The sequence below is a fragment of the Pagrus major genome, chromosome 12, assembly GCF_040436345.1.
Source record: "Pagrus major chromosome 12, Pma_NU_1.0".
Lineage (NCBI taxonomy): Eukaryota > Metazoa > Chordata > Actinopteri > Spariformes > Sparidae > Pagrus > Pagrus major.
This window is the reverse complement of record NC_133226.1, coordinates 15990489-16017975: the sequence shown is the minus strand read 5'-3', so window position 1 is coordinate 16017975 and position 27487 is coordinate 15990489. Positions and strand designations below refer to the sequence as shown.

The 27487-nt window shown below is 41.7% G+C and overlaps 1 protein-coding gene across 2 annotated transcripts in view; it reads left to right on the top strand.

Annotated features, from left to right (window-relative positions):
- unc5cb (unc-5 netrin receptor Cb) overlaps positions 1–27487 on the top strand; it is a 123587-nt gene that overhangs the window by 62343 nt on the left and 33757 nt on the right. For both annotated transcript variants that reach the window (XM_073477897.1, XM_073477896.1), the window contains exons 2-4: positions 8338–8568; positions 17179–17322; positions 23186–23289. In XM_073477897.1, coding sequence (XP_073333998.1) covers positions 8338–8568; positions 17179–17322; positions 23186–23289 — 479 coding nt within the window. The remainder of the gene's footprint in view (positions 1–8337; positions 8569–17178; positions 17323–23185; positions 23290–27487) is intronic.

Sequence of the window (27487 nt, the reverse complement as noted above, 5' to 3'; positions counted from 1 at the left end):
AATGTGACCTTTGCTCATCTGAGCTGAAGGACCTACATGTATTGATCTTCACACATATATTTTAAATGTACATGTACAATCTTGTACATTTTTAACGAGTTGAGCAGAGCAGATTTCAATCCTACTTTGGCACTATTTGTGCATTTTACAAAGATCTCTGAGGAATTCTCTCATACCCGTTTTTCACACTGGACAAAAAAACCCTCTAACACAGACAAACGTCTGGCTTTGGGCTTTAAGAGTACAATCAGCATTCATTTCTCAGTCAAATGAATAGTAATCATGGGTATTTATCGGCTGCATCTCTGATCAGCTGTGACTGAAACATTACGTCCGGGTGGACACGCTAATTTTCGCCCCTTTTCTTTCACAGTTCTCATTGAAGTTTCAGACTGTGGCGCGGAAAAGGTTTTCTATCCACCTGTGTTAAAGCAGCGCTTGTGCTTTGGAAGTTTTTTAACATCTTCTGCATGTAGTCTGGTCTAGTCGCGGATATATGACCTCCTGCATACATTACAACAGAAAAAAACCTCTATAATAATAATAATAACAATAATAAACTTTATATAGCACTTTCCTAAAGTGCTTCACAGAAAAGGAAAAGAAAGAAAAGCAAACAACAGCTAAAATCAACACAAATGAAGAACAACAGAAGCTAAAAATACAACAAAATGATTCAAAAACGTCGTTCGACAAAATGAAGTTGAGTAATAGAAAAATGGTGAAACCCAGTAACTTAGTTAAGTGCGTCCAACCAATCTTTGTTTTGTAAAAAGACCTGTGTTACTGGGGCGAACAGTGCATTCCTGCAGCAGGGAACACGAGAAAGAAAGCAATTGATGAGCCTTAATTGTCATGATGCTTTGACCTTGCCTTTCCTGGTGCTGTGACGTGACTGGACAGACAGTGGCCAAGGCCTAGCATGACCCTGGCAACCACCAGCTGCCTCCTGCCAGAGTGCAGCCAGAGAGGACCAAGTGAAGGTCAGGGATAAGCATCACAGAGAACATGTAAACACCCCCAATGAGAAAGACATGACCGGGTGTGCGAGGACGGGAAGAGAGAGAATGATGGCGTGCTTTAAAATTGATTACACAACTTAACGACCGCTCTTACCGTATGTTATATTTTTACGAGATTCTCCTCTTTTCTGTCCACTTAATAACCTGAGGTCATCATGGGAGAGGGATGAAGGGGAGGAGGGGAAACATAGGGGTACTGTTAATCTCATGAATGTGCATTTCTTAGTAGATAGTTGTTCAATGCTTATCTCCAGCCCCACTCATCATCAGTACTACAACTGCTTTCTTCCCAGCTGTGTGTTTACACTTTACCGCAGTGGGATGGATCAATTTGTGCAGATTCATTTTTCCAATTACATCACATACTCTGATAAAGATAAGCCCCATGAATTGGACCGCTCTATAATGCCCTGATTGAATTATTCATTCAGTTTATTTGGCGGCTTTGGTGTGCGTGCGCTCTCCTCAAGTCACTCTGATTCTGGCCTCCCTACGAGCCGTGAAGTCAGAGGTTAACGCTGATTTTTAACTTTAGGGAATGTCTGCTTGTTTTTCTTGACTTCTCCCCCCTCCCTCCACTGCTAGTGATGGCAGGATTCCCCAGAGATGAAATATGAGTGTGCTCAGAAGGCACCAACAGAGAGGCTCAGATAGGACAGGGCGAGGGAGGGGTCACTGGGCGCTAGCAGTGATCAATAAATACCTGCTGCAGCCAAGCGTTAGATGGGGCCCTGTGGACAGTGTGTGTAGACACATTAGTGTGTATAAAGCACTTGGCTGGAAAGAGACATTAGAGTGGAAGGAAGCCTGTGCTCAGACTGCCTGTTTCTCATGGAGCTTCTACAGGAGCCTGCTTTTAAAACAACAGCCATACATATCGATTTAAACCACTGGGATGTATGGGGCCAATGCTAACAAGAATTGACTAAAGGAAGTCGTTACCATTGATTAATGTTCACTCAATATAATGGGTAGGTGTGCTCAAAGCACATTTATAGGTAGATCTGATTGACATTCTATTTATCCTGCTCCACTTGACATGACAGCTGAGTGGTTTATTATTCTGCTTGACCACTCAGCTGCAAACCACCTCTTGTCCTCTCCCATTGTGGCATAGCAAAACATCCCCAGTCAAACTCCCTGTCGTCTACCTATCTAGACAACCACTTACCAATCGTCTTCGCTATCTGTAGCGGGAATGTTCATGTGAATGATGAGAAGGATGAGTGAAAAGAAACCTGAAAGGGTGAAGGCAAGAGGAGGGTGGAGAGGATAAATAGGAATCAAACAGGAATGAAGAGGAAGAAGATTTATGCCAGTGTTCATCCTTGTTCAGCTTGACTCTCCCCTGATTGAAGGGAAACATTGGCCCCACTGATACAGTGCTTTCCCTGGGACAATAAATCTGCGCGAGAACAGATAGAAGAGAGACAGAGCTTATCTTGCACGGTGGTGTCAGGGCCCAGCGTTCAAAAGCTGTTATCGCAGACACTCACCTACAATATATGATTTAAGAAATACAATCTCACAAATATTCAGCATATGTGTACAGTAAAGGAAGACAGGTGATAGATCCACTGTAGCTGGATATATAGAATACACAGCGGATCATCTGTGTGTATTTGTGGGACAATGGTGAAGATGTTAAAGTATTAAACAGGGATGCATGATAATATCAGCATGTCATCGGTACCTGCCAGTAAGGCTTTAAAGTGAAATACTGGCATCAGCCTGGAATGAACATATTTGCTCATATGACGATAAGGTTGAATTATAAACACTTCACATGAACGGTTGACTAAGTAGTTTTCTTATTTTCCCCAGTGAATATGTGAGCTACGTTTTGAAAAGCATTGTTTGTCTGCATCTGCCCTTGGACCATCACAATAAGAGTGGGCATAAGTAAATGCTAATTCCATTACAGAAGAGACTTTATGTTCTCTGCAAGTAGATGAGAAAAAATATGTGCATATATCAGCATCTGCAGTCGGCCAGAATTAGATGAAATTATTGGTTTACTGGATATCCAATACATAATCCAATGTTGTGTCATTTGAAGCATTTAAAGTGTATTATATTTCAAAAGTGGTGCTTAATTGTCTTGTTCTCATACTGTTGCTTGTGCCCGACTTCGGTCTGTTTAATGATAAATGCTCATCAAGTCATCCAAGTCTATATTGTTTTTGTTGAGGAGTATGTATATAAAGTTTTTAAAGGCGTTTTTTGAGCATTCTACTACTTTCCCAGTATTTTTTGTTTGAAACATGCAGCAAGTAATCACGTTCTGTTTTATTTATGTTTCACACAGCGTCCCAACATTCTTGGAATCAGGGTTGTAAACCTTACAGTATGTCTTCCAGGTTTTATTTGTAAAAAGTTGCAGAAATAGCTTCACAAGCAAGATGTCGTGCTTTGTATGTGGTATCTCTGGTATAACAACATGGATGGACTCATATTGTTGGTGACTCAGTACATAATACTCGTGTGCATGTGCTTTGCCTTCAAAATGCTATTTCTGCTCACTCTAGAGAAATCTGCAGAAATCCTTCTAGGTCTTGAGTTGGCAAGTTTCCAGAGCATCTTTCATGGAAAATCGACTTTGGCTCCCGTTTACACATGATGTCAACGTGTAAAATTACCGGAGCGTTTACGGTCTGAAGTGCATTTGTGAAAAGTCCAGGACAAAGTCATCGCAGTCACAGGACACTGACTCGGCTTCTAATGTGTTGTGGGTGTTCTGTCATCAGTTTTTACTGCTCTCAGCATTATATACCTCATTAATGTGAGTAACATATTGATGGTCCAGTAACAGTAGTCTGCTGATTGCAGAGGTGAGGAGTAATGAGGAGTGCTACAGGAGGTATAAGGTATACTTAACTGCATCTGCTGGATGATTCTTAATTTAGCTATCCAGCTCTCATTTCCAATAGAAACTACTGAGATGCGCCCGTCATTGTGCCTCTATGGTGACCAGTGATGGAATGTAACTAAGTACATTTACTTAAGCACTGTACTTAAGTACAAGTACTTTATATAGTATTTGAATTTTCTGCTACTTTATACTTCCACTCTACTACATTTTGGAGGCATATATTGTACATTTTACATTTTACGCTGCCTCAGAGCCAAATGAGTACATGTTTAAATCAATTTGTTATGAATGTCAGATCTGATAATAGGCCGATAACTCTGATAACGCCAAGTCAACGCTAAGTATACAGTTTATACATACATGTAAATGTATGTTTAATTTACTTTTACTTGTACTTTTGATACTTATGTACATGTAATATCCGATACTTTAAGACTTTTTCTCAAGTACTATTTGTATGGTTGACTTTCACTTTTACCAAACAGATTTTGACACAATATCTTTACTTTCACTCAAGTATGACTTTTGGCCACTTTTTGCAACACTGATGGTGATTCAGTGAAGTGAAGTGGTCACCAAGACAACACTAAAAGGAAGAACAAACTTGTAGAAGAAATAAGGAGCATTAATGAAACTGGGACTAATTAGACAGGTCATCCAGGTCTTAGCGAGCTGTTTACCATACTAAATTGCTCAAACTGCTACAGGGCGCACGCCCTCACCTCATGCATTTGATGTGAATTTCTGTTTGCTTGTGTCTGGCGTGGGTGTTGCGCACTTCTCTATGTAACAGTTCATGTATTTATGTAACACAGATACTCTTTTTATAGCTCAAGATGTGCTTCTTATTGTGCGCATTTCTTTCAGAACTCGGTTTGTGTCTCATCTGTTAGACTGCGCTTGAATATGTAGCAGTGCCAGTGTTATGGTTTTACTTTAATTTGCTCATGTCCAAAATGTAATCATCTCTTAATATTGCTGCACTCCCACAGCTATTGGAGTCGACTCAAGCCAAAAGAGGGGCTGAGTGCCAGGACCCTCTCATGCCGCTCTTCACTCCCACTTGCTAAGCTCGGATTAATTTGATTCATTCTTATCCGTCTTTAAATTGCTTTTTTTTCTCCTCACACATTTTGCCCTCTACCTGACGAATTCATTGACGATGCAGGGAGGGAAAATTACATTCATTCATTAACTTTTATTTTGGGGGCAAATACGCGGCTAATTTATCTTCAAAACTTTTTGTAGTTGGGATGTGGAGCTGATAAAAAATTCAACTAATATTCAATTTGAGTCGTAAAATATTCACTAATAAGACTTACAATGTGAATTAGGAAAACTCACCCAATTACAGAGCAAAATACAATTTGAATAAAAGCGCTTCGAGGACATATTTCATTAAATTTTAAACACTCAATATGGAGGCAATTTCTGATTAAAATCAAGCCACAGAATTACAACTGCTTGGAAAAATCCATATTGCATATCAAACAGTGGAGTCATGCCATATTAATGTTACTGTTTAAAGGGATATGACACTAAAAAAAGAGAGGGGGATGTGTTTCATAATGCATAGAAGCTCTGCACTTGTTGAGGTTTGTGAGTACACACACTGCAGACAAGATTGCATCATGTCGAGACCTCTAAACTGTTTTATCATCAACTGTGAATGGAGGCAGAGGGAGGGGGAGGTGGGAAAAGTAATGTTTCTCTTTGAGCTCCTCTGTTCATCAGGGAGCGAGGAGGGAGGTGGTGGATGTTGGGTTTTGGGGAGGGGGGAGTGCAGCGTGATTGGTAAGAGTCAGGGTCTTTCATTTTGTCATGTGGTGTCTTTTTTCATTTCTGGTCTGATTTTTCACTGGAGGGCTAGTTCCATTCACTTGAATTTATTATTTCTGGCGCTGAGGAAGTTGATGAATTCGAATATCTGCGAACAAGTTGTGTGTGTGTGTGTGCCTCGGCGCGCATTAATGCTCACGCGGGTGTATGTGCGTGAGGCAAGCGTCTCTCTCTCTCTCTCTCTCTCTGTGTGTGTGCAAGGGAGCGACGCTTTCATGGCTGTTTCAGATCTCTCTACCTCACAGTTCGACAGAGCGAGGGGAGCCAGGAGGGAGAGAGAGAGGGAGAGATGGAGAGATAATGGGAATGGAGGGTGAAAGAAGGCTAACACAATCTTTAATGAGTTTCCTTGGCTCTCTTTGCCTGTTTCTGGGTCAGGGTCCCCTGGCTGAGGATGTGGGTGGACTGAGGCCTGTGGAGCAGAAAAGAACAGACCGAGCCAAGGTCTGCTCAAATAGACTCCTGCATTAAAGAGTCATCACCTACATAAAGACATAAAGGATGAAAAGCTTGACCAAGTTTTTTTTCTTGCTCAGACGGCGAAAGATGATAAGCCGATGGAAACAGTTAATGATCTTGTTCCGGCTCTTCATCGCACCCACACAAACACAAACAGCGTATACTCTTAAATGTCGGAGGTCACTTGAGGCTTTATTGTGTCCTCTTAATTAGTAGTAGAGTATGAGCCGAGGAAAGAGTGAAGCAAGCTGGAACTTTTCCGAAACATACCACGACAGCATTACTCACACTGTAAAAATGAGTACTGTAATTTAAAAGTAAGTTATTGGCTTATAATTTAAGTAAATGTACAATAGTATACTCTAATTATTAAACAGTAATAAAGATGCAAATCAGAGTTTATATTGCTTGTTAGCATGTTAGCCTGTTAGCATGTTGTTAGCCCATGCATGTGTACCTTGTTGTAAAACTACAATATTTCATTGCGAAAGAACTGTACACTAATTACAGTATTTCCTTATGATGAACCATTTTTTTTCTTTTTTTCCGGTTGCTTCAGGATGCCACGTAAATTCAAATCCACAGCAGCTTACTGTAATATTCCCGATAATTACCTATCATGCATTGCAAAAGCTTAATTCTAGTAGTTTACTGTAAGAATGAACCATGAAAACCTGCTGTTTGTTAACAGTGCAGTATCATACTCACACACTTTCATAACAGTGCACAGACAAGCCCCTCCTCCCCTCCGTGGCGAGGATGACTTTGGTCTTCTTCTGATCGGCTACCCCTGCCCTTTCATTTCCTAGCAATCAACTTCAATCTGTGGCAGGTATGGAGGGAGAGATAACATTAGAGAGACAACGTGGGGAGATATCTGCTCGGCCGAGACATTATTTAGTGCTCCCGAAGCATCCAGGAGGCAACCTCTGTCAGACAACAAGGCTCCATCGTGTCCACACAGGACAGGGAGGCGGGTAGATGGAAGGACATGGAAGAATTACTGATGGGCTGATAAACTCTTTTGTTATCCGAACAGTCTGCCTTGCTGTTTCCGTCCTCCTGTGCTATGTTTCTGTCTGTCGGCCCAAGTCCATTTCGACGTCTCAATCTATGTCTGTCTGGCTTACTTTCACTGTCTCTCTCTGTTCTCTCTCTCACCTTCTGTTTCCCACTGTATCTCTGTCTCTATTACTCTGCCTTCTTCCTTTCACACTTGTGAATAATTGATGTCTACCGGTTCGATGGTAAGAATAGAACAGTTCTGGAGGTGACAAATGGGGTGGCGAATAGGCTTCATCCTCCCCTCTTCAAAGAGTTAGAAAGTTAGCTGCGCTCGCTCGTGGGTGTGTGTGCCCATATATTTGTGCGCCTGCAATGTTTTGTGAGCATTTGTTCGTGTTTGTGTGCGAGCTAGCGAGCGGGTGCACGTTGTGTGTATGTGATTTAAGACAGGGAGATGAAAGGGAGTTGTAATTACAGGGAAGCGTATCTGTCTACTGCAGAAGTATCCGAGGAATGGCACAAACTGGGCCAAAAGCCTGAGGTCATTAGATGTGCTGCATGTGTGTGTGCATGCGTGCATGTGTCTGTAAGCTAGCGTATGTGTGTGTGTGTTCGAGAGAGAGAGAGAGAGAGAGTCAGAGGAAGAGAGACAAAAGCAAAGAGACAGAGAGAGAGCAAGAAAGAAAATAGGAGACAGAGAGAGATCAGCTTATAACTTCAGTTCCTCAGAGCCAACCTCTGAACTCTGCTTCTCATTATTGGCTCTGGCTCTCTCTCGTTTCTCAGCAGTAGCTGGTTGTGGTTAGACCGAGCAAGGCCCGGTTTCTGTAAATCCACGCAGCCTTATTGCCTGAGAGGAATCCCAGAATTTCCTGTGCTCTAAAATACACTTGTGTAAACATTCCAAAATATCAAATGATAGGGATTTCACTGTGTGCTGTGCAGATGGATAATCCCATGCAAAGACTGTGGTTATAATACACTGTCCCACTGTCTCTTGTCTGCTTTCCTTTCTCTCCCTACCCATCCTTTCTCCATCTTTCTGCCTCTGTCCTCCACTTCTCCCTCCCTTCATCTTTCCTTTCATCTCCTTCTCCATCCCTCCCTTCCTCCATCTTGTTTCCATCTCTCCCCTCACAGTTGACGATGACTTCATCGGTCTCGGTGATCTGCCGGAAACCTTCCCTTCAGACCCCCCTGAGCCGCTGCCCGTGTTTTTGATGGAACCAGAGGAGGCCTACATAGTCAAGAACAAGCCGGTCAACCTGTACTGCAAGGCCACTCCGGCCACCCAGATCTACTTCAAGTGCAACAGCGAGTGGGTTCACCAGAAGGAGCACACTGTGGAGGAGCGGGTCGACGAGAACTCTGGTCAGTAAATCAATCAGACACATACGAATTCAAGTGTGAAACAATATATTCATATATAACTCATTTGCAAATATGTTTTAGGACACATTATGTTGCACAGATGGAGTTTTTTTTAATCAATATAACAAGAAACTGAACAGATAAGAAATAGGGCAACTAAAACATAATGTTTCTATGGTTATGTTTTAAAAACTCAGAGCTGTTGTTGAAGGATTAGCTTTAGATCATTCTGTAGGTGAAGTATTGAGAGAGTCAACGTTAACTTGAAATGTAACACAGGATGCACTTGCACCAACTTTGTTCCCTAACCTAGTGCTTTAGTAGCCCATCGCCTGGTTTCCACATAGTTCTGCGTATGTGAGCAAGTCAATCCAAAGTCAATTCATCCCTATTTGAACCTTGTGAACTCAAATGTGTTTGAGAAAATCACTGTGGCCAGAGGCATAATGTTTTCTGGCTGTCTGTCCATCCGTCCAACAACTCATTTAGGGAATTTCTTCAAATTTGGCACAAACATCCAATTGGACTCGAAGGTCACTTTGACCTCGGAAAAAACAAATTTTTGGACATTAGTTAACAATTCATATAAATATGTTACACATAAATACATAAATCAGACAAATATCTCCAAATATAAAATGATGATGTTCCAATATTTTATGCAAATTCGCAGGTGCACAGAGGCATAAAACCACAAGGTGGTAGTTTTTTCCAGGAATTTGCCTTAAATAAATTGAAAAATTGTAACTTTTGCTGCAGATTCAGGACAGACCATGTGCACCGTGCGCCACAGGGAGTTAGCATAAATGAATTAGCTAAGTGATTGATGAATGCAGTACAGCTCTATTTATACATTTTTACTTACAGAAAAGTTTGACACTTACTTAGTTATATTTCGTAGCATGCTAGCTGTGTAACTGCTAGAATAACATTAGTTGTTCATGCGTCTTTTAACAAAAGACTCTTGTCTCGATAGTGCTCCATGTGCATATAAAAATAGAGAAAATAGCTCACATTAGCAGTGGTGCTTCTATTTATCATCTATAAGGAAATGCATTTTCTTGCGTTGAACACTAAGGGCATATGTCTAGTTACGGACACAAAACCAAACTTTGTGGGAAAGAGGCATAAACCTAAAACACATTCAATGCAGGATGCAGAGTTTTGTAGTTCACACTTCCTGGACTGACAAAAATGTTTCCAGATATTGTAATTCAGGTATAAAATTTGTAACATAATCATATTTTTTTAGGAGGTAGGGTTGATTGAACACATGTATACCAAATGCTCCAAAAAAATATGTGTAAAATCAAGCACACATCAATCTTACAGGCCAGTCTATTCGATCAACTTGTGGCATCAACCTTATCTGCAGAAAAGGCTGGATGTTCCTCACTGAGGACATCTTTCCTTTCTTTTGGCACCACTTCTGTGCTGTGTGTGTGCTTTTGTGTGAGCAGGTGTGTGTTTATGTAAGCATCTAGAGGAAGTAAAGGTATTGAAGCTCCAGCAGGGTTGTTTTTCGACAGAATTTAGCCCCCAAAGGCACCAGAGCCATTACACACAACAGCCCAGCACTGATTGGCTGCATTCAGCTGCTGTATTGGAAATTGAGTTCTTTCTGTCGCCCACAGGTACCAATCACATCGCATTTACCCTTTTCATCCCGCTGCTTTGCCACACACACACACACACACACACGGCTGCATGCTAACACACAGACACACTGACAGCTGCTCCTTCACTTAAAGGTGGGTGAATGTTTAGGTACGCACTTACAAGAATCGTCATTCTCTTGCATTTTGTGTCTGAGGTATTCAATAAAAATGCCTTTCAAAGTGCTGTTTCACCAAACAATATACAAAATTGTTGCAACACAGGAACAAGATACAAACAGGTAGAAAAAGAGTGTTTCACCAGCAGAAATATAAAAGGAGTATTGGAAAAAACAACCTGAATCCGTTCATTTCGACCCAGTGTACTTCAGGAAGAATACACAGATCTGAGGATGTGTTTCATGGTTATGATTATGACAAAGACGAGGTTGAAGGCAGCAGTGGCTCTTAGCCTTTGTGTCGGAAGGTTTTGTGCTAAAAGCATCAACATGGAAAACAACCCACACAGCATACACGCACCCACTCTCCACAGCCCTATCCACAGGCTATTTACTGCACAGATATTCATTCATTTATGCTCTTGCACCCCACACACGCACGCACACACTCACACACAACAACACTGAAAGCCCGGTGGATGTGAGTAGCCTCTCTCAGCCCACTCCATTGCTCTCTGATTTCCCCAGATTGACAGAAAAGGAACACCGATAGAAACTGGCCGGCCTGGTCAATACCACTGATAGTGTAGCCTGAAGAAATTGGATCTCTCCCTCCCTACCCTCCCTCCTCTCCCCCCTACCCCTGTTTTTCTCTTGTGTTTCTCTTTTTCTCTCTCTTATTCTGTCCCTATGTCTCACTGTCATGTTGGTGAGAACGTATGATCTTATGAATATAAGACAAATTGTGAGGTAATGAGATTAAGAGAGTGGAGGAGGTTGTTGTTAGGCATCCAGTGAGTGTTGTAAAAAGTACCCAAAAGTCATAAGATAAAGATATCATGTTAAGAATTTCTTTGGTAAAAGTGAAAGTCATCCATACAAAATGACATGTGCTTAAGTATTAGAAGTAATTTTCAGGCAATAAATGTACTCAAGTATCAAAAGTACAAGTAAAAGTAAATTAAACACATGTACATGTATGTATAAACTGTATACTATGTGTTATCGGCCTGGCCAATTATCAAATCTGATATTCAGTATTTTTCTGATGATCAGAATGCTTTGACTCTGATGCTGCATGCGATCTGCAAAGTAACTAAGTTATCAAACAAATGTAGTGGAGCAAAAAGCCCATTTGCCTTCAAATGTAGTGGAGTGGAAGTATAAAGTAGCATAAAATTGAACTACTCAAGTAAAGTACAAGTACCTCAAGGTTGTACATAAGTACAAGACTTCATTAAGTGTACTTCACCATCACCACATCCATTGCATCGTTATCCAGATGATTGACACACTTGTATGACAGCTGAGGTGGTGTTCACTTTATATACACAGGGACAACATTGTAGAGCTGCTTGCTTACGTGTATTACGTGAGTTTTGAAATAGAAGAGGGGTTTAGGAGGTTTAAATCAATAAAACAAGGGCCTTTACGCAGTATTTTTGTCTCATCAAGAGTGAAATACAGTGGCAATAAAAAGTACTCACCCCCCTTGGAAGTTATCATGTTTTATTGTCTTACAACACTGAATCAAAGTAGATTTAATGTGGCTTCTTCAACTGAAAGAAGACCCTTTAATGTCAAAGTGAAAACAGATTTTTACACAGTTACACGCTTGTATCTGGAACAACTTTTAGTGAGTCAGTGTTGCGGCAAAACAGAGTCCAGATGTGCAGAGCATCAACCAAATACTGACTTGAAGGGGCTGAGTGCTTATCCAAACAAGTTTTTTGTTATTTTGTATTTGTGTTTATTTACTTTGAAGGGATCTGTTCTCACTTTAAAGAGTCTTTTCCTGTTTATGGGTATCAGAAAATCCACATTGAAGCGACTTTGATTAGCTGCTTATCACAGCAGGGGGGTGAATAGTTTTTATGGCAGCTGTATTACACAAATAACAGTATTTTTTAAAGATGTTTGCGTCATAAAAACAACAACCTGCTAAAAGCAAAATTTGTTCAGCACCGGTAATTGCCATGATAGCAGCGCAATGTTTTTCGCAGCATGACAGAACTCAGTCCAAACAGGACCTCTCACAGGTATGTGTTCTGTCCGACGGCTCTTTAATCCAATGGATATGACATGCAGTCGCTACATGTCTCACACAAGCAATTGACACAAAAACCCCAAGAAATTACAGCACATACAGTACATAAAGCTGATCGCTATGTCAAGAGGTGTAATTGGGCATTGTTGTTTCTAAGGAGCAGAAGATTACATGATGAAAATAATAGACAGCTTGATTGCATGTGATTATCCTCGGCAGCCGCCAGTTAACACAACGAGTTCTCCAAAAAGAAACGACAGAAAGAAAGAAAGAAAGAAAAATGTTATATTGGCTCAGTTGGCAGATTGGATTGTTGTTGCACCTGTGTAAAAGAGTTGTTTTGTTGTTAAAGTCCAACCGGGAAGGCGAGTTTGGTTTTGCATTTGAAATAATTGGGACACGCATGTAAGGAAGCCATAGATTGGGTTCACATAGGCTATGCATACAGTTACTAAGCAGGAGGCAGGAATGAAAAATCGGTGTCTCCACAGTGACAAGATAGTTCCCCTGCTGTCGCCTGAACACTGTAGCATTAACCTTCCAGTGTTGAGAGCAGGTTATAGCCGGCTGTGAGCAAAAGGAGCATTGATCTGAGCAAATGAGCAGCAAATTAATTATAAGTAGGTGCAGCTAGTGCGATATACACTGGAGACAGCTTGTCACTCTCTCTGAGATATGAGTTAGAAGATCAAACGGGAGTGCTCTTCATCTGGCCAGATAATCAGAGCACTTTACCCCCCTCCTTCCTCCTTCAGTTCTCCTTCAATGACCAATGCTTCCTCTGCTGCCTGACTGGTCTGATCAATATTGTTAGCCAGTGCTAATACTGAGGAGCTAGCTCACTTTAATGACCACATTAATAATGAATCATCTCCAATGAGGCGCCCTACTTCAGCCAGCTATTAATGGGACCTATTGTAGAATCATTTCTACCGCTAATAGCCACATTGATGGGTGTGAAGTAGCCCCTCATTGCTGGTCCTGGCGTGGGCCACACTTGCTTCGCCCGTCTTGATTGCAAATTGAGTGGAAGTCGGTCTGCTTTGCCGTTAGCATTGTAATGCTATCCAGTCGACTAAGAGTCGTGAGCTGAGTAAACGCATGAAGTCAGCGGATGAGGTCAGCAGGCTCAGATCAGAGCCCTGCTCTTCTGCTAGAGTGATCCTCCTGATGTGTTTCAAGTGCAGTACGTCAGGAGGAGTTTAATCCTGCTTCAGTAACAGCCATGAAGTCATGAATGACACTTCAAGAGACGTCTAGCAAGTCGTCATCGTTACTTTAGGCTGTCTTACGGCGCACGGGGCTTATTCTGACAACATCATGGAGATAATTCACCACCATGGAATCTTCTTCAGAACATCTGGAGCACAGACTGAAAAAATTAACCAGTTCTGGCGCGTGTTTTACACCCTCGGAGAATTCATATCTGCTTATTGTTTCCACTATTGATTTTGCCTCTGCTACTCAGTGTGTGATGTTCTCACATCCATCACATCCATCCTTGACATTCTCAGTCTAACAACACATATCCTCTCAGGCGTAGACATTGGCATACAGTACAGACAGCCACAGACATACACCCCTGGACACACACATACACGCAGAAGCACAATGCGCACTCAACAGACGTGGCTGTTCGTCTGCCGGTGTAAATTTTACATGAGAGCTAAGTTGGTGTGTGGGATGTCGCTGTGTTTGGTGTGTGTGTGCCAGAACAGGGAGGCTGTGTGAATGCACTGAACCTGAAGTAAAATGGCATGTTCATTTTTCAAGCATCCACCCGGTCCCTTTGCATTTTTCATACAGCCAGATATTCAGACACAGAGTGTACAAACCTGATCAAACTGCAGAATACATCCTGAACCTTTGTACAAATCGTGGTCATCCAGGGGAGGCGTACAAAGGTGATGCTCATTAACATTTACAGAAGCAGGGTGAGACCTTGTGATACAGAATTTTCATTTTCACAATGTCACAGAGGCTGTATGAATGCAAGCTTTACTGAATGAAGTGTTTGGGGAAATTAAAGGAATATAGCACATAGCACATAGCATATAAAAGACTAAAGGACCGTCCTTTGGTCTTTTCTTGAAGGGTGAAAGGTGTCCAAAATGTGCCAAAACCACAATTATATTGAAAACTCAATTCTATGAGTGAGCTCATACAATTCAAACTAGACTGTTTGTTTTGTTGTTGTTCTTTCACATTTTCGATTACTGGCAAAGGTTCAGAGCGTGTCTCAAATTGGCCCTTTTTATCTCTAGTTCAGCAGGCAGTGAATCACTCTGTACTGAATTAGATTTCAGGGAAAGATTAGGTTACTGATTGACTGAACATTGGGGTACCGATGAGTCAATGATCTGTGACGCAGGGCATGATGTCACATCAACAACACATGGCATCTCTTAGGTAAGCTCAGTTAAAAAGAAATAAATAACATGAAGGAAACAGAGTGTGGCTCAACAATAGCTTAATTTGCTTCAACAGGCCATTTAGTTAGCATTAAAACGTAATTATCTGACAGACTCCACAGACCACATTCATTGATAAGAACCAGAATTATATCTACTGTTATTTGCAGCTGATAGTTTCTGTTCAGAGTAATGTTATCAAAATGTGTCAAAATGTCAACTTTTATATCATGTTAGCTAACATGATATAGAAATATGACACTCGGTCAATCTAATATCATGTTAGGGAAGTTGCCTATCTAGTCTTTAGCCCTTACACCAGAAGCTTTGTTCAAAACTTCCTTCTTCCCTCAACTGTTTTCCAATATTACATTAATAATAATTGGTTAAGTAAAAACAAGTTGAGTAGTCGGCTGGCTGACAATCAATAGTAGCCAAAATTATCCCACTAACTAAAACATTAAACCTGCCTTTGGACAAGCTCCAGTTTAGTACTAGTGCTCATTACTTTTGGCCTTTTTTGACAACATGGCGACATCATTAATTCCACAACTGTCCCCTCTTTGAATTGGCATGCACTCTGTGCAGCCCTCTTAATTTGTGTCATCAAGAGACACCAGCCTCACATTTATTTTTCAGTTATCAGGCCATGATGTGCCCTGAGGACACAGTGTTGAGGATGTCGGAGAAAATTATAGGCTAAAAAATAAACGTTTTCATAAACTTTAGCCATTTAGGTGTGCAAAAAACACAGAGAATAATAATGTAACAGCAATAAGATGTGCTTTTTCACACATCCAGTAGCAGTCTTGTTGAAAAAATGTCAAAAAATTGCAGCATTCGGTCAATATTGTGTGCAGGCAATAGAACTGCAAAGTACAAGAACAGTGTGCACAACTCATATTTGAATTGGATGCACTACACCTGCAGCAATCCTCACCAAAACTGGGTAACTAAAGAGTGGGGAACAAAGCCTCCAGGTCTGACACATAGTGGCTTGTAATCATGATGACAGGATCTGAATTCGGCAGAGCAACAACATAAATATGGTGATGGTGGTGAAAGGGCCCTTAGGCTGCAACTGAGCATAATTTGAATGTCATCGTCCACTTCACATTATTGCTGACCAGGTACATGAGCATGACAGTTCCAGCAAAATGACAGTGGGCTGCCCAGCCCCTATATTTAAACCTAATAGAGCAGAACCTGGGAAATGGGGTGGCATGGGATATCCACAGCATGAATGTCCTTCTGAAAAATCTGCAGAAGTGTTGCATGACTATATTATTCAATTGTTATAAGTGTTTCCAACATGAATCCATGCGTGCGCAGTAAAAGACAGGTTGTCCTGGAGGCCAGTAGCGACTACCTGGAACAATAGACACTGTTTTAACACATATATAGAGTAATTATCTTCTTCATTTAGATCAGATCGGGTTTATTCAAGAGAGAAATGGGGTGCTAATTCTCTTCCTTTCGAATCCACCCTGCTCTTGTCGAGTTCAAATATTCAGAGGTAGATGGAGGTGTTAATTGCCTTATAATGTGTTAAATATGCAGCCTTGCTAAATTAACTGAATTTCTGATTTTTACAAGGACCTTATGAAACTACCACCATCCTCAAAAATCTCTCTTTTCGTCAAAAAATGATGAAAGATGGAGATGGAACAAGGCACGATATTGCATCTGTGGCTTCAATGAACGCTCTTGCATAATCCATACATATATGCGTGCACTCATTTCAAACACATACACATATACAGACATACACACACACACACACTGCAGGAGGAGCACAATCTGCTCTAGAGGGGCAGCTGTGGGTAGAGGCATTTGTTTTGGGGATGATTTGTTTGTTTGGGTCCTGGCATCCAGATGAGCAGTAATCAGAGGAGTTAGCAAACAGGATTGTGTTAGCCATGACGCCGAGAATCCTCCCCCACAGGGCCTGGACCCAAACAGCTCAACGCTTTGGCTCAAGAATCGGTGCCAGACTGACACACACACACACACACACACACACACACACACACACACACACACACACACACACACACACACACACACACACACACACGCACACACACACACACACATGCACATACACACACACACATGCTCACAGATACCAAGTATCAGAGCATGTGATATGACTGTAAATTGTACCGGTTTGTTTGATGGGATACTGACATTAACATCGGTCTCTTCCAGGTGTGAGAGTTCATGTTGATGTAAAGATAATATGATATCAGCTGATTTTTTCTCCTGTTCTCCATGTTTTCTGTTAATATGTACTAATGCTTTCTTCCCTCATTTCCTTTCCTTCATTTCCCCCCCTCTTTCCTTCCTCTTGTCATGTCCTCTGTCTGTCCTCACAGGCCTGGTTGTCAGAGAGGCCAGCATAGAGATCACTCGGCAGCAGGTGGAGGAGTTGTTTGGGCCCGAGGACTTTTGGTGTCAGTGTGTGGCCTGGAGCTCCGCGGGGACCACCAAGAGCCGCAAAGCCCACGTCCGCATCGCCTGTGAGTATTCTCATCCCGCTCTACATCCCATCACTCAGTCTTTATCTTCCTTCTCATCTTTGTGTTCTTCTCCAAACAAAATCTCTCGGCTGCCAAGGAAATGTGTCCCACAGACCGACTTGTGTATCATGACAGATTTATAGATTGTTGAGATAGAGGCAGTGAAAAAAAGATTTTACAAACATGGGACTCAAGTGTCCCTTTGAGCGTGAGCTGGTAAAAAGCCTGTAGAATCAGAATCATTTCTTCTTGTCTAGAGTACGAACCTGGAGATAGAGTGCAACGCTGCAGCAATGTATACACAGCAGAGAGAGGCTACGGCACATGTTTATGCCAGCGTTCCCTCTTCTTCCTGTAGGTGGTCCTCATTTGTTCTCTGCCTGTTTGTCCTCCTACTGAAAAGCAGAATTGTTTTCCAAGTAATGAGAAACATTCTGTCGTCTCTAAAGTTTGGGCTCATTTTTAACAGTTCCCCGGCGGATCTTGTCAGTCAAAATCTAGAAAAGTAATGAAACCCCAGAGGACACTGAGTGGAGTTGTAAGACTATAGCTGTGACATCAAGGCGACACTTCTGCAACACAACACTTATTACATAACACAGCTGCTTACAAATTGTTGTGAAAATTCCACCTGAAGGGGCGTCTTTTATAGTATCAGCTACATAATCAGTTCCAGCCCCTCTCAAAGTCGTTTCACGGCATTGTGACTGACATGTCCCGCCCAGCTCTGTTTTGACTTGTGGCAATCTGACAAAAAAAAAAAAAAAGGAAAAAACACCCACTTGCAGTGTGAGTCGTAGTCAGTATCAGATATATTACTATCACTGCTGGATAGGGCTGGATTGGGATATCAGTTGAGCTTAATGTTTGTCTGGCGACTCACTGCCACTGTCAGAATGATTTTCACTATACAGTACAGCTGAGCAGCGCAGTACGGAGTCAATATCCATGCTTTTCACCTGATCTACTCCATTTGGAGGCACTTAGCAGTCATATACCTGTCCCTCTCAATTTTGTTCTCACCGAATTCTCGTTTTCCTTCCCTGCATCTTTATGTTTCTGTCTCTCTAACTCACTCTCTTCTTTCTGTATAGTTTCTCTTTGAATTCAGTGTATGCCCTCTCTCACGAACAGCAGTAGCTCCCCTCATTACCGCCTCTGTTATACTAGCCTGGTGAATCAGATTCATGCCTCTCAGTCTCCCACCGAGCCCACTCCCGCTGCTCCACCTCCTATAATCACCCATGATGAGCAGCCTTCCAGCACTAACCTATCCCTCAAATCACAATGGACCCCCTCTTCCCCTCCCATTAGCTTCTGTTGAATGGATTAGCTCCTCTGCTGGGCTCTCTCCTCAGGCAGGCTTCTTGTCAGAGCCAGACTCTATCCCGTTAGGCTAATGGAAACTGGGCTTGTTTTCCTCTCCTCTCCCATCATCTAAACATATACAGTTTAATCAGACGGTGAGTCAGAGCCAGCGCTGGCGAGTTAAGAGGTTGTTGTGTTTGAAGAACTGGCTTTCAGATTTGCAAAAAGGATGATTGGGCTAAAAGTGTTGTCAGAGTCTCTGTGTAAATTCCTTGTGATTGCCTTTTCTTCATGTGACCATATAAAAGTGTTTTGATTTGGCCTTCATATTTGGGAAGCGGTGGTGGCTCGCCAAAGAGAGGCAATATAAGTATGTGCACGGAAGCAAATGGATCAAATAAACTGAAATGCCTTTGAAAAGATTTTTCGAGGTTGGTGTTTACAGAGAAAAGCTAGAAAATTGATTCCCTTGTTTGTTTGTGGCCTTGTAATTTTTACGAGTGCAGCACAATTAGTAAAACCTCAACTTTATTGCTTGTGACTTAATTAATGATTAAAACTCAAACTTGGTAAGTCATTCCTAATCTAGATTTGCACCAACACCTAATGATTTACTAAGCGAGAGAGAAAGTTTCTGAAGGCTGGTGTAATTTAGCATGACAAGTAGCCAAACATATCCACTTAAGGTAATGGTTGTCATATGTGTATCCTTGCGAGGGCGAGTGAGGCTGGAAGTGTTTGTCTGCTGAGGAGGGAATGGTGCGACTCCCACAGGAATGTCGACTCAGCTGGTCCCACACCCTTCAGTGTCCCACAGTGTACCGTTCAGGGTTACGAGAAGTGAGGAAAGGAGACAGAGACTCCAGAGGGGAAGCATAATTTAAAACCCACATCCAATAAAATATACAGTGCAAAAATAATCACTTGCATGCTGCTTACTGTGTTTCATCAAGATTAACGCCAATAGTTGGCAAATCAAGATGACAAAAAGCCCCAACAATACACGCACCGGGTGTTACATTTTTGTTAAACAAGCTGTAGTTGATATGCGACAAGAAGTATGAGTCATAAAATAAAAGCATGAATATTTCAGATGAACTCACAAACACAGGCCACAGTGTAATTCTGTGTTTTTTATGTTCTGTACCACATAGATCCACTTGTTGATAGTTGTGGGCGTAACATGCTCTGATTTGGCATAAAAAAAACAACAAAAAAACACTGTGGGTTTTTGGCAACAGATACAGAAATTTGAACTATCTGAGCAAATTTTTTATTTTGCGTTTTGTGACCCCCTGTATGTATGTAAACATTTTGTTGATACGGTATTGCTTGGGTTTAAGGAGGTTATGTGGTAAACAGAACACGTCCACATCGTCACTCCTAAATGACTGAATAAGTTGCCAGTGACTCCCAAAATGACCTATATCACCATCCCAAAGTAAAATGAGTGTTGCAGCGTAGGTTTAGGCACTAAAACTACTTGGTTAGGTTTAATTATGTTAAACAGTTATGTGTGTGATGTAACTTAACTGCTTTAGTACATTGAAATAACCCACCGTTGACTTGGAACACTGGACATGAACAGCAGTCTCCTGGATAAAACTCATGTGCTTACTGTACTTATCCCAAACGTCCAACCCAACCACCTCCCTATACTGACTTTTTTTGGTTTTTATACTACTTCACCTGACTTCCTCCTTTGCTGCAACATACTATTACTACGGCTGCTAGAAGTTGCCGCCTAACAATAAATGTAAATAGGGGTCGTAATAAGCTGCTTTCACAGTTGACCTTTAAGGTCATTTTCCTAATAAGGACAGGAATTTAACAATTACACTATCACCACTAAGTATCTGCTGGGCAACACCGATTCTACCGATTGGAATGCCGACATACTACCTACTGAGCAACCAGGCCAGCACCCCGTGAAGACTTGCATAATCTCCTGTAGCTTTATACAGAGAAATCAAATTTATTTGATACGACTGTGCATATATAGTACTGCATATCATAAAGTGTGTCACAGCGTGGGAGGGGGTGTGCCTGGCTCTCACCTGTCATACTGTGACTACGTCTTCTTTTATCTTTTGGAGACGTTTTGAACTAGGCACCATTTCTACATTGTAGTTGTGACACCAGAGCAACAGTAGAATGATTCTTACAACTTCAAACAACAGTACCCTTCTGAGAGATACTGCACTTTTCCTACATTCCTTTTCCTTTCCATCTTGAGAATAACTGTTTGTCCTTGGATCAAATTCCATAAAGCTTTGTGCCCCTCCAGTCATTCCCTCTTTTAATTTCACAAGACTTTCACGGAAATTGCTTTCAATTCAACATTTACCCTTTCAGCTTTTATAATACATAGAAATTTGTGGAGTTATGGCATATTCCCCTGAAGACACGCGTACTCTCAGGTTGAATTGAGCTCTCATTGAATTTGTTATTTTAAGGTTCATTTTTCCAAATAAAAAATGAACCTTAAAAATGACTATAGGTATTCTTTTGGGCTTGCGGGTGCAGCCTGATCATGCATTCTGTAATAAGAACATGATCTACTTTCTCCCGGAGGGGATACTGGAACACTTAGCTGAACAGTGAGATGTTGCTGTTTCAGTATAATGTCTCCTCATGTAATAGCTATTGAACAAAAAGAAAGTTAGTGAAGAAATCAGTAAATTGAGCCTCTATCTTGATCAGGTTTTAGGGACGTGTGAGGAGATTAAAGTATGCAATATTGTAGGCATCATCACCTGCAATCAAACTGGACATTGAGAAACAGTTATTTATTTTGATGGATGTCGATACCATTGCCTTTGACACCTCTACAACCATTGTTACAAAGCACAATAGACTTATTATGTGCAGTCTGCTTTTACTTATGAAGTACGATTTCTTCCATACAGTCTGTGTCGGTGCACATCTGCTGTTTCCTTCAGTTACAGTATACTCGCATCTAAAACTTGATTTTAAAGCCGGTGTGCTTCTTATGTTGGCACACAATGTCTCCAGCAGTTCATATAGTAAGAGCATTCTGTGAAGAAGAATTTCCATTGTCTGTCCTCAGACCAGGGTCACTTCTGGGCTTGTTTCCATTCACCCACTTCAGTGTAAAATAACTGAAGGCTTCTTGTTCTGTTGCAACACATGTTCAGTTCTTAGAGCTGACTGATTAAAAGTAATGGTGGTGTATGTCTTTCAATAAGTATATTTCTTTAAGTTGAGTTAAACTCTTAAAAGTTTGAGAAAAAATCATTTCCAACTTTGTCTCCCTCGTCAGTCATTCTGGCCTTGGTGAGCAGGGCCGGCTTGGTTTAATAATGGCTTATTTGCTGATCTCAGTTAAGGGATAGACGGATTATTGAACTGACTGATTACCAGATATGTTTGTCTGTTTGGCAATAATTAATTCATTAAAAAATGTGCTACTTTGGCTCTGATGCAGCCGCCTCTCTCGGTCTCCACTGGCACCAGAATGGGGGAGGGCAACAGGGCTTTTTGTTCACTCACTTTCATGTGTTATGGTACAAAGTAGCACCATCTAAACTAGGTATTATGGTCATAGTAGTCTACGCTGGCGGTAATGTCTAAGCTTATGGCGTCTGAGTTGGACCTACTTGCACTTGTATTACTGACGGTGGCCTGGTAACCTGAGTATGTGACAGCGATTTGTTGAGCGAAGTCTGTCCCAGTGTGTGACAGAGGTACCAGCACAATGCCACAGGTCCAAAAAAGTGCATGCTATTATTACTTAAGTCAGCTGTATCTGTATCAACCCTGAGAAAACCATATGTGCTGATCCCATCAAGTTACTTTCTTAATCCTCTACTTACAGATACAGTCTCTGAAACAGAGTTTGTGTTTGTGCATGTGTTCCTTAAAAAAAAAAATCCAAATGAATGTAGAATTGCTGTGGTGGATGTGGTCACTGCTTCAGATAAACTGTGTCAGTTAAAAAACCAGAGTGTTTGCCAGGAGTATAGCAAAGGCTGTGGAAATGGTATCAGTGGAGTTTGAAGGGTTTTTACTGTAGATTTGATGCTTCAGTGACTCCAAAGTTCCACAGTGGTACCCTGACTCCACATTAAGTCCTCTCCCCTTCTCTCGTCTGTTGTTGTGTATGATGCCCGCTGCTGCTGTCTCAGTCTGTGCAGCAGGTGATGATATATGTCTAATGGGCTTCAGGTTCCAGTGTAGCATGACACCCTCAGTAATCCTGCCCTGTCAGCTCCGCTCTCCCTGCCCAGCGCTACTCTATCAGGGCTCTCACACCACAAAAATATTGGTTTTTCATTGGAGGGCGAGTGATCCCATTCTCCCTATCTTCCTTCCATCTACTTCAGGCAAGTTTATCTTTATGCTGAGGGAAGCATACATCTCAGTTACTGTTCCATGACAGTTAAATATACACTGTTGTGTTTTGCTTTTGCAGAGAGGCCATTATTATTGTATCAGTTACCCTACCTTTTTTTTGTTGATGATCATTGTAAGTATACCCATTCTCTTATTGATTGACTAAATCACGCAATGTGTTTGTGTCTGTTCATTGCAGACTTGAGGAAGACATTCGACCAGGAACCTCTTGGGAAGGAAGTATCACTCGAACAGGAAGTGCTGCTTCAGTGTCGCCCACCTGAAGGCATCCCAGCTGCTGAGGTAAGGTTCAAAAGGCTTTTCCCTGAGCCGATACACTCCAGTTGTCAGGATAATAACATTATTTGTTTGAAAAAGATACATTTCAATGTGCACTTAAACATTTTTCTTATATAATGCAGGCAGTTGTGATTATCCGTACTAAGCCGAGCCAAAAGTTCTCTCCTTAAATCCAATAAATTGACTGCGCAGAAAAGAGGTTTATGTGAAGAGCTTCACTGACTGTTGGGGTCGGATTCTGCTTAAATATTTCCATTATTTCTGGTGTGATTTTTAGTATATAATGGGAAGCTGAAAAAGTCTCTGCTCCTACACAATGTTTTTTTTAGCCTATATATTTTTTACTTGTTGGTAACACTATTTATTGCAGAATTTAAGCTCAGTTTTGCTCATTTCAGAAGTTGTAATGAAATAACACTGAATGAATCTGACAGTCCAGCACACAGATAAGGACATTTTTCCACCACTGCCTGGGCTATTTAGGCTGTTTGGGTGTTTCCTGAACATCGGCCAGTCGCTGCAATTTGGTCAGAGGAAAGGAAATTGTAATTATCTGCTGAGGGGAAAAAGAATAAAACCAGTTGGTTCCCTGTGTTACCTTAGCTCAGCCAGTATCTCCTCCCTGCTCTACTTCCTGCAGTAGAACACTGTTAAAGCTGCATTTGAAAAGGCTCAGTTGAGATTGCAGGAACATAAATAGAGGATGAAAGGGTGGTTTGATAGGTGGGGGGGCTTTGGTGTGTTTTTTTCCTGAGTTGGGGGTGTAGGGACTGAACTCTGTAAAGGCTTGTGATTGACCTGGAAAAGCCGAGTTAAGTGAGTGGAACTGCACAGCATTTATCCCCGTTGAAAGTGCTGACAGGCTAAATGGGCTAAAGTTTGGGACTGGTACTCTGCAGACTCTCTTCATACAATCCGGGCTTCAGTCTGATAGTGTTGCTCTAACAGGCGAGACCTCAGACAGGCGGGCAGAATCACTCTGCTCGCCTGTCTGAGGTCTCGCCTTCAATCCTGGATCGGCTCAGTGCAGCGATTAGAAACTCAGTTGGGGTCCAATCATGACACATCTATGCTTTCTGACATATAGAGTTGCCGTGGCAACCCTGGTGTACAGTGAAGGGTATATAGGAGACTTGTCAACATTAATAGCATTTTCAGTCCAGGTGAGGATAAGCAGTTGTGTGTGGTCATGTAGAATCAGTGCTGTTTTAGTGTAGTTACCCATCACTGAACAAGCCATCTTTTTAACAAATGAAAGGAAAAAATAATGTTGGGTTAAATTCTGAAAGTAAAAAATGAATTTGGAGTGGGTCCTTGAAATAAATAAAGTTCTTTTGATATTTCTTTTTAAATCATGTAAATAAATAGGCTACATTCTGCTGTCTGCGTGTGTCTCTCGCAGTTGTGTCACTGTTTCTTGAGTTGTTACATGTATTTGTTGAATTAAGTTGTGTTGTTAAGCTGGTGCTATTAAAATGAGTTACTTAGCTGTTCATCTCACAAATAAGTCTCTGTCTGTGAGCTTTTATAAAGCCTAGTTCCCATTATCAAAATTTTCGATCCATGTCCCAAATTACGTTGTGTTGGGTCTCTGAATTTAGAGGGAATTTGGCCTTGAAAAACCTTGAAAAGTCCTTGAATTTGTCAGAACACTGGATGTGATGCATTTTTTTTCAATTCACCTCTTCTAAAAGTAAAAGCCTGCCTAATTATCTGTATTCTAACTAAGGCCAGTTATTGTTTTCTCCGTTCACTTTTCCTTCTATGATCGAGCTGAATTTGTGTGTACTCTTTCAGTTCCTTTAATTATCCGCACTTACCTCATGGCTACAAAAAAAAAGACAACAGTTCCACTCCACAAGTTGTGTTTTTTTCTCTCTCTCTCTTTTTTCTTAAACTCAAACACAGCTGCCTCAGTGGGAAAAAAAGGGACAAAACTGTGTTTGTCAGGCCTTTTCTCACACAAGCCCGCAGGAGAAAAAGCCTCGGAAAAAGCAGATGGGCTCAGTCTGTGGTTGCATATGAATCTGCAGAAATCTGTAGCAGGCATTGTGAAGGAAAGATCTGTCACCCACTCCGAGACCAACAAAAATACAGAGAGGATGAGAGAGGCTGAAGGCTGAGGGAGAAGAGCTGTTGAGGTTTGTCGGGGTTGGATCCAGTGGGTTGTTGTCAGGCCTCCAGTGGGCTGTCAGTTCGCTCTGTGGTTCCTTTACAGGCCTTTGCCTAGCAAGGGAGAGGCTGGCAGGATGGCAGGCTGCGGCTGAGCCATAAAACCCATGCTCTTACAGCACTTTTCTTAAATCATGTGGACTGCATGTGTTGTGCTGTGTTGAACCATTCCAAAGCATTTTTTTATGTCAAAGACAAAACAATACACACATACTGCCCTGACTTGATTGATGGATGACACATGTCCAGCAAGGACATTAACACGTCTGCATGCACACATGATAACATGCTGCCAAGAGCTCATCTGAGCACGGAAAGTCTCTTCATCTATTCTGTGGAGTGAACGGCGTGATTGTGGCTGCGCTGATGATCTGGAAGGAGGACTTTGTGGGTCTTCTTTTCCAACTAGAATAAATGAGTTTCATAAGGAAAATCTGTCATTTTGGGTTCATCGCAGTTCATCATCTCCGTCTTCTATTGTCAGCGTTGATTTAACTAAAGTGACATTCGACTGTTAGAAGAGCTTCCCAGCTGTTAAATGTTTCCATCCGCTGACACTTTATCACGCTCTTGATAGTCTGTTTTAAGGAAGTTATTTTTTCCGAGATCAGCAATAATGCAAAATTTCCAACTGCTGTTTGAAACAGTGAGCTATCAAAGTATCTCACCCACACACACACACACACATACACAGATACAATCTCAGGGCTACGAAGCCCACGTTCCAGACAATCAAAGTAAGTCAATCACAATTAGTTTTGATCTCAGATTACAAAGTGGAACTGAGTTATTTGATGTCATCCAGTCGTCTTGTGTTCCCTCTTTGTCTTCCCAGTTTTCAGATGATTTACATTATAGGTTTTCAGGACGGTTTACCACAGTAATGACACTCTGTGATTCTATTTAAGTGGTTTGGAGTGTCTTCTGGCTCCGCGAAAAACGAAACATTGTGCTGAATAATCGGGATCGCTCCTGTGATGATGCTGCAGGAACTTATGAGTTCCACTTCCCATCAGACGTCGCAGAGGTTTTCATATTTGGAGATGAGTCAGATGTATCCCAGCTCCTGTTCTTGACAGGCTACTCGCACTTGATGCATTGATTTTCTGGTGTGCAGATAGACCCTGAGCTGTGGACACACACTCACAGACACACACACACAAAGAAAACAAGCAGCAGGCATTTATTTTGGCTCTCCTCCTGACCATTACCAATGGAACTTTGGCCTTGGTGGACTGAAATGCTGCGAGTGAGGTTTCTGAAATAGCACAAGGATTCAGTCATCTGAGCGTCTTGTACGCTCTGAATACATTAGACACTCACCAGGCTCCCTAAAAGTCATTGTTACACGTTTCCATGGCCATGAATATTTGATATGTACTTAATCAAGAGCAGAAGGAAAATGTAACTGTTGAAGCTATTCTAGGAAGGAAGGGAGAGGGAGTGATTTGGCAGGAAAGGCTTGTTTTTTTGCGTTACGTGGGTTTACTCGCCGAGTGCTGCCCATAGATAGTGCAATAAAGGTAAAAATGGGGATGGAGGGCTTTCCATCAGCTCAACGCAGACCCCTCTCTTTGAATACCTCCATGAAGCTCTTTCATCAACATCTAAAGGGCCTCTTTTCATACTGATGAATATGTGGCAGGCTCATAAAATGGACTTAAATCTCCTTTTGCGAAAGAATGCAGCTTTATTGTTTCTTTCTCCTTTCTTCCGCCGTGCCCTCCATCTCCATCCCCACTTCAGAGCACTTGTCACAGCCCGGAGAGAAAGACAAGAGTTCAGAGGTGATGCAGCGCCGTGAGCTGCTGAGCCTGTTTCCATGGAAGCGGGATTTTAATTCAGGCATCTCCTCAGTCAGCCGGGGTCCTGCCGTGTTATCATGGGTAACGAGTCATTGATGCTCTGCGGGGAAGAGGCCCTGCTGCCATGATTAAGTCCATTGGCTTTACTGAGAAGAAAGCCATGGAACACAAAGATCTTTGCTTCACACTCCCTCATCCAGAGAGGTGATAAAACTAAGTCGGAT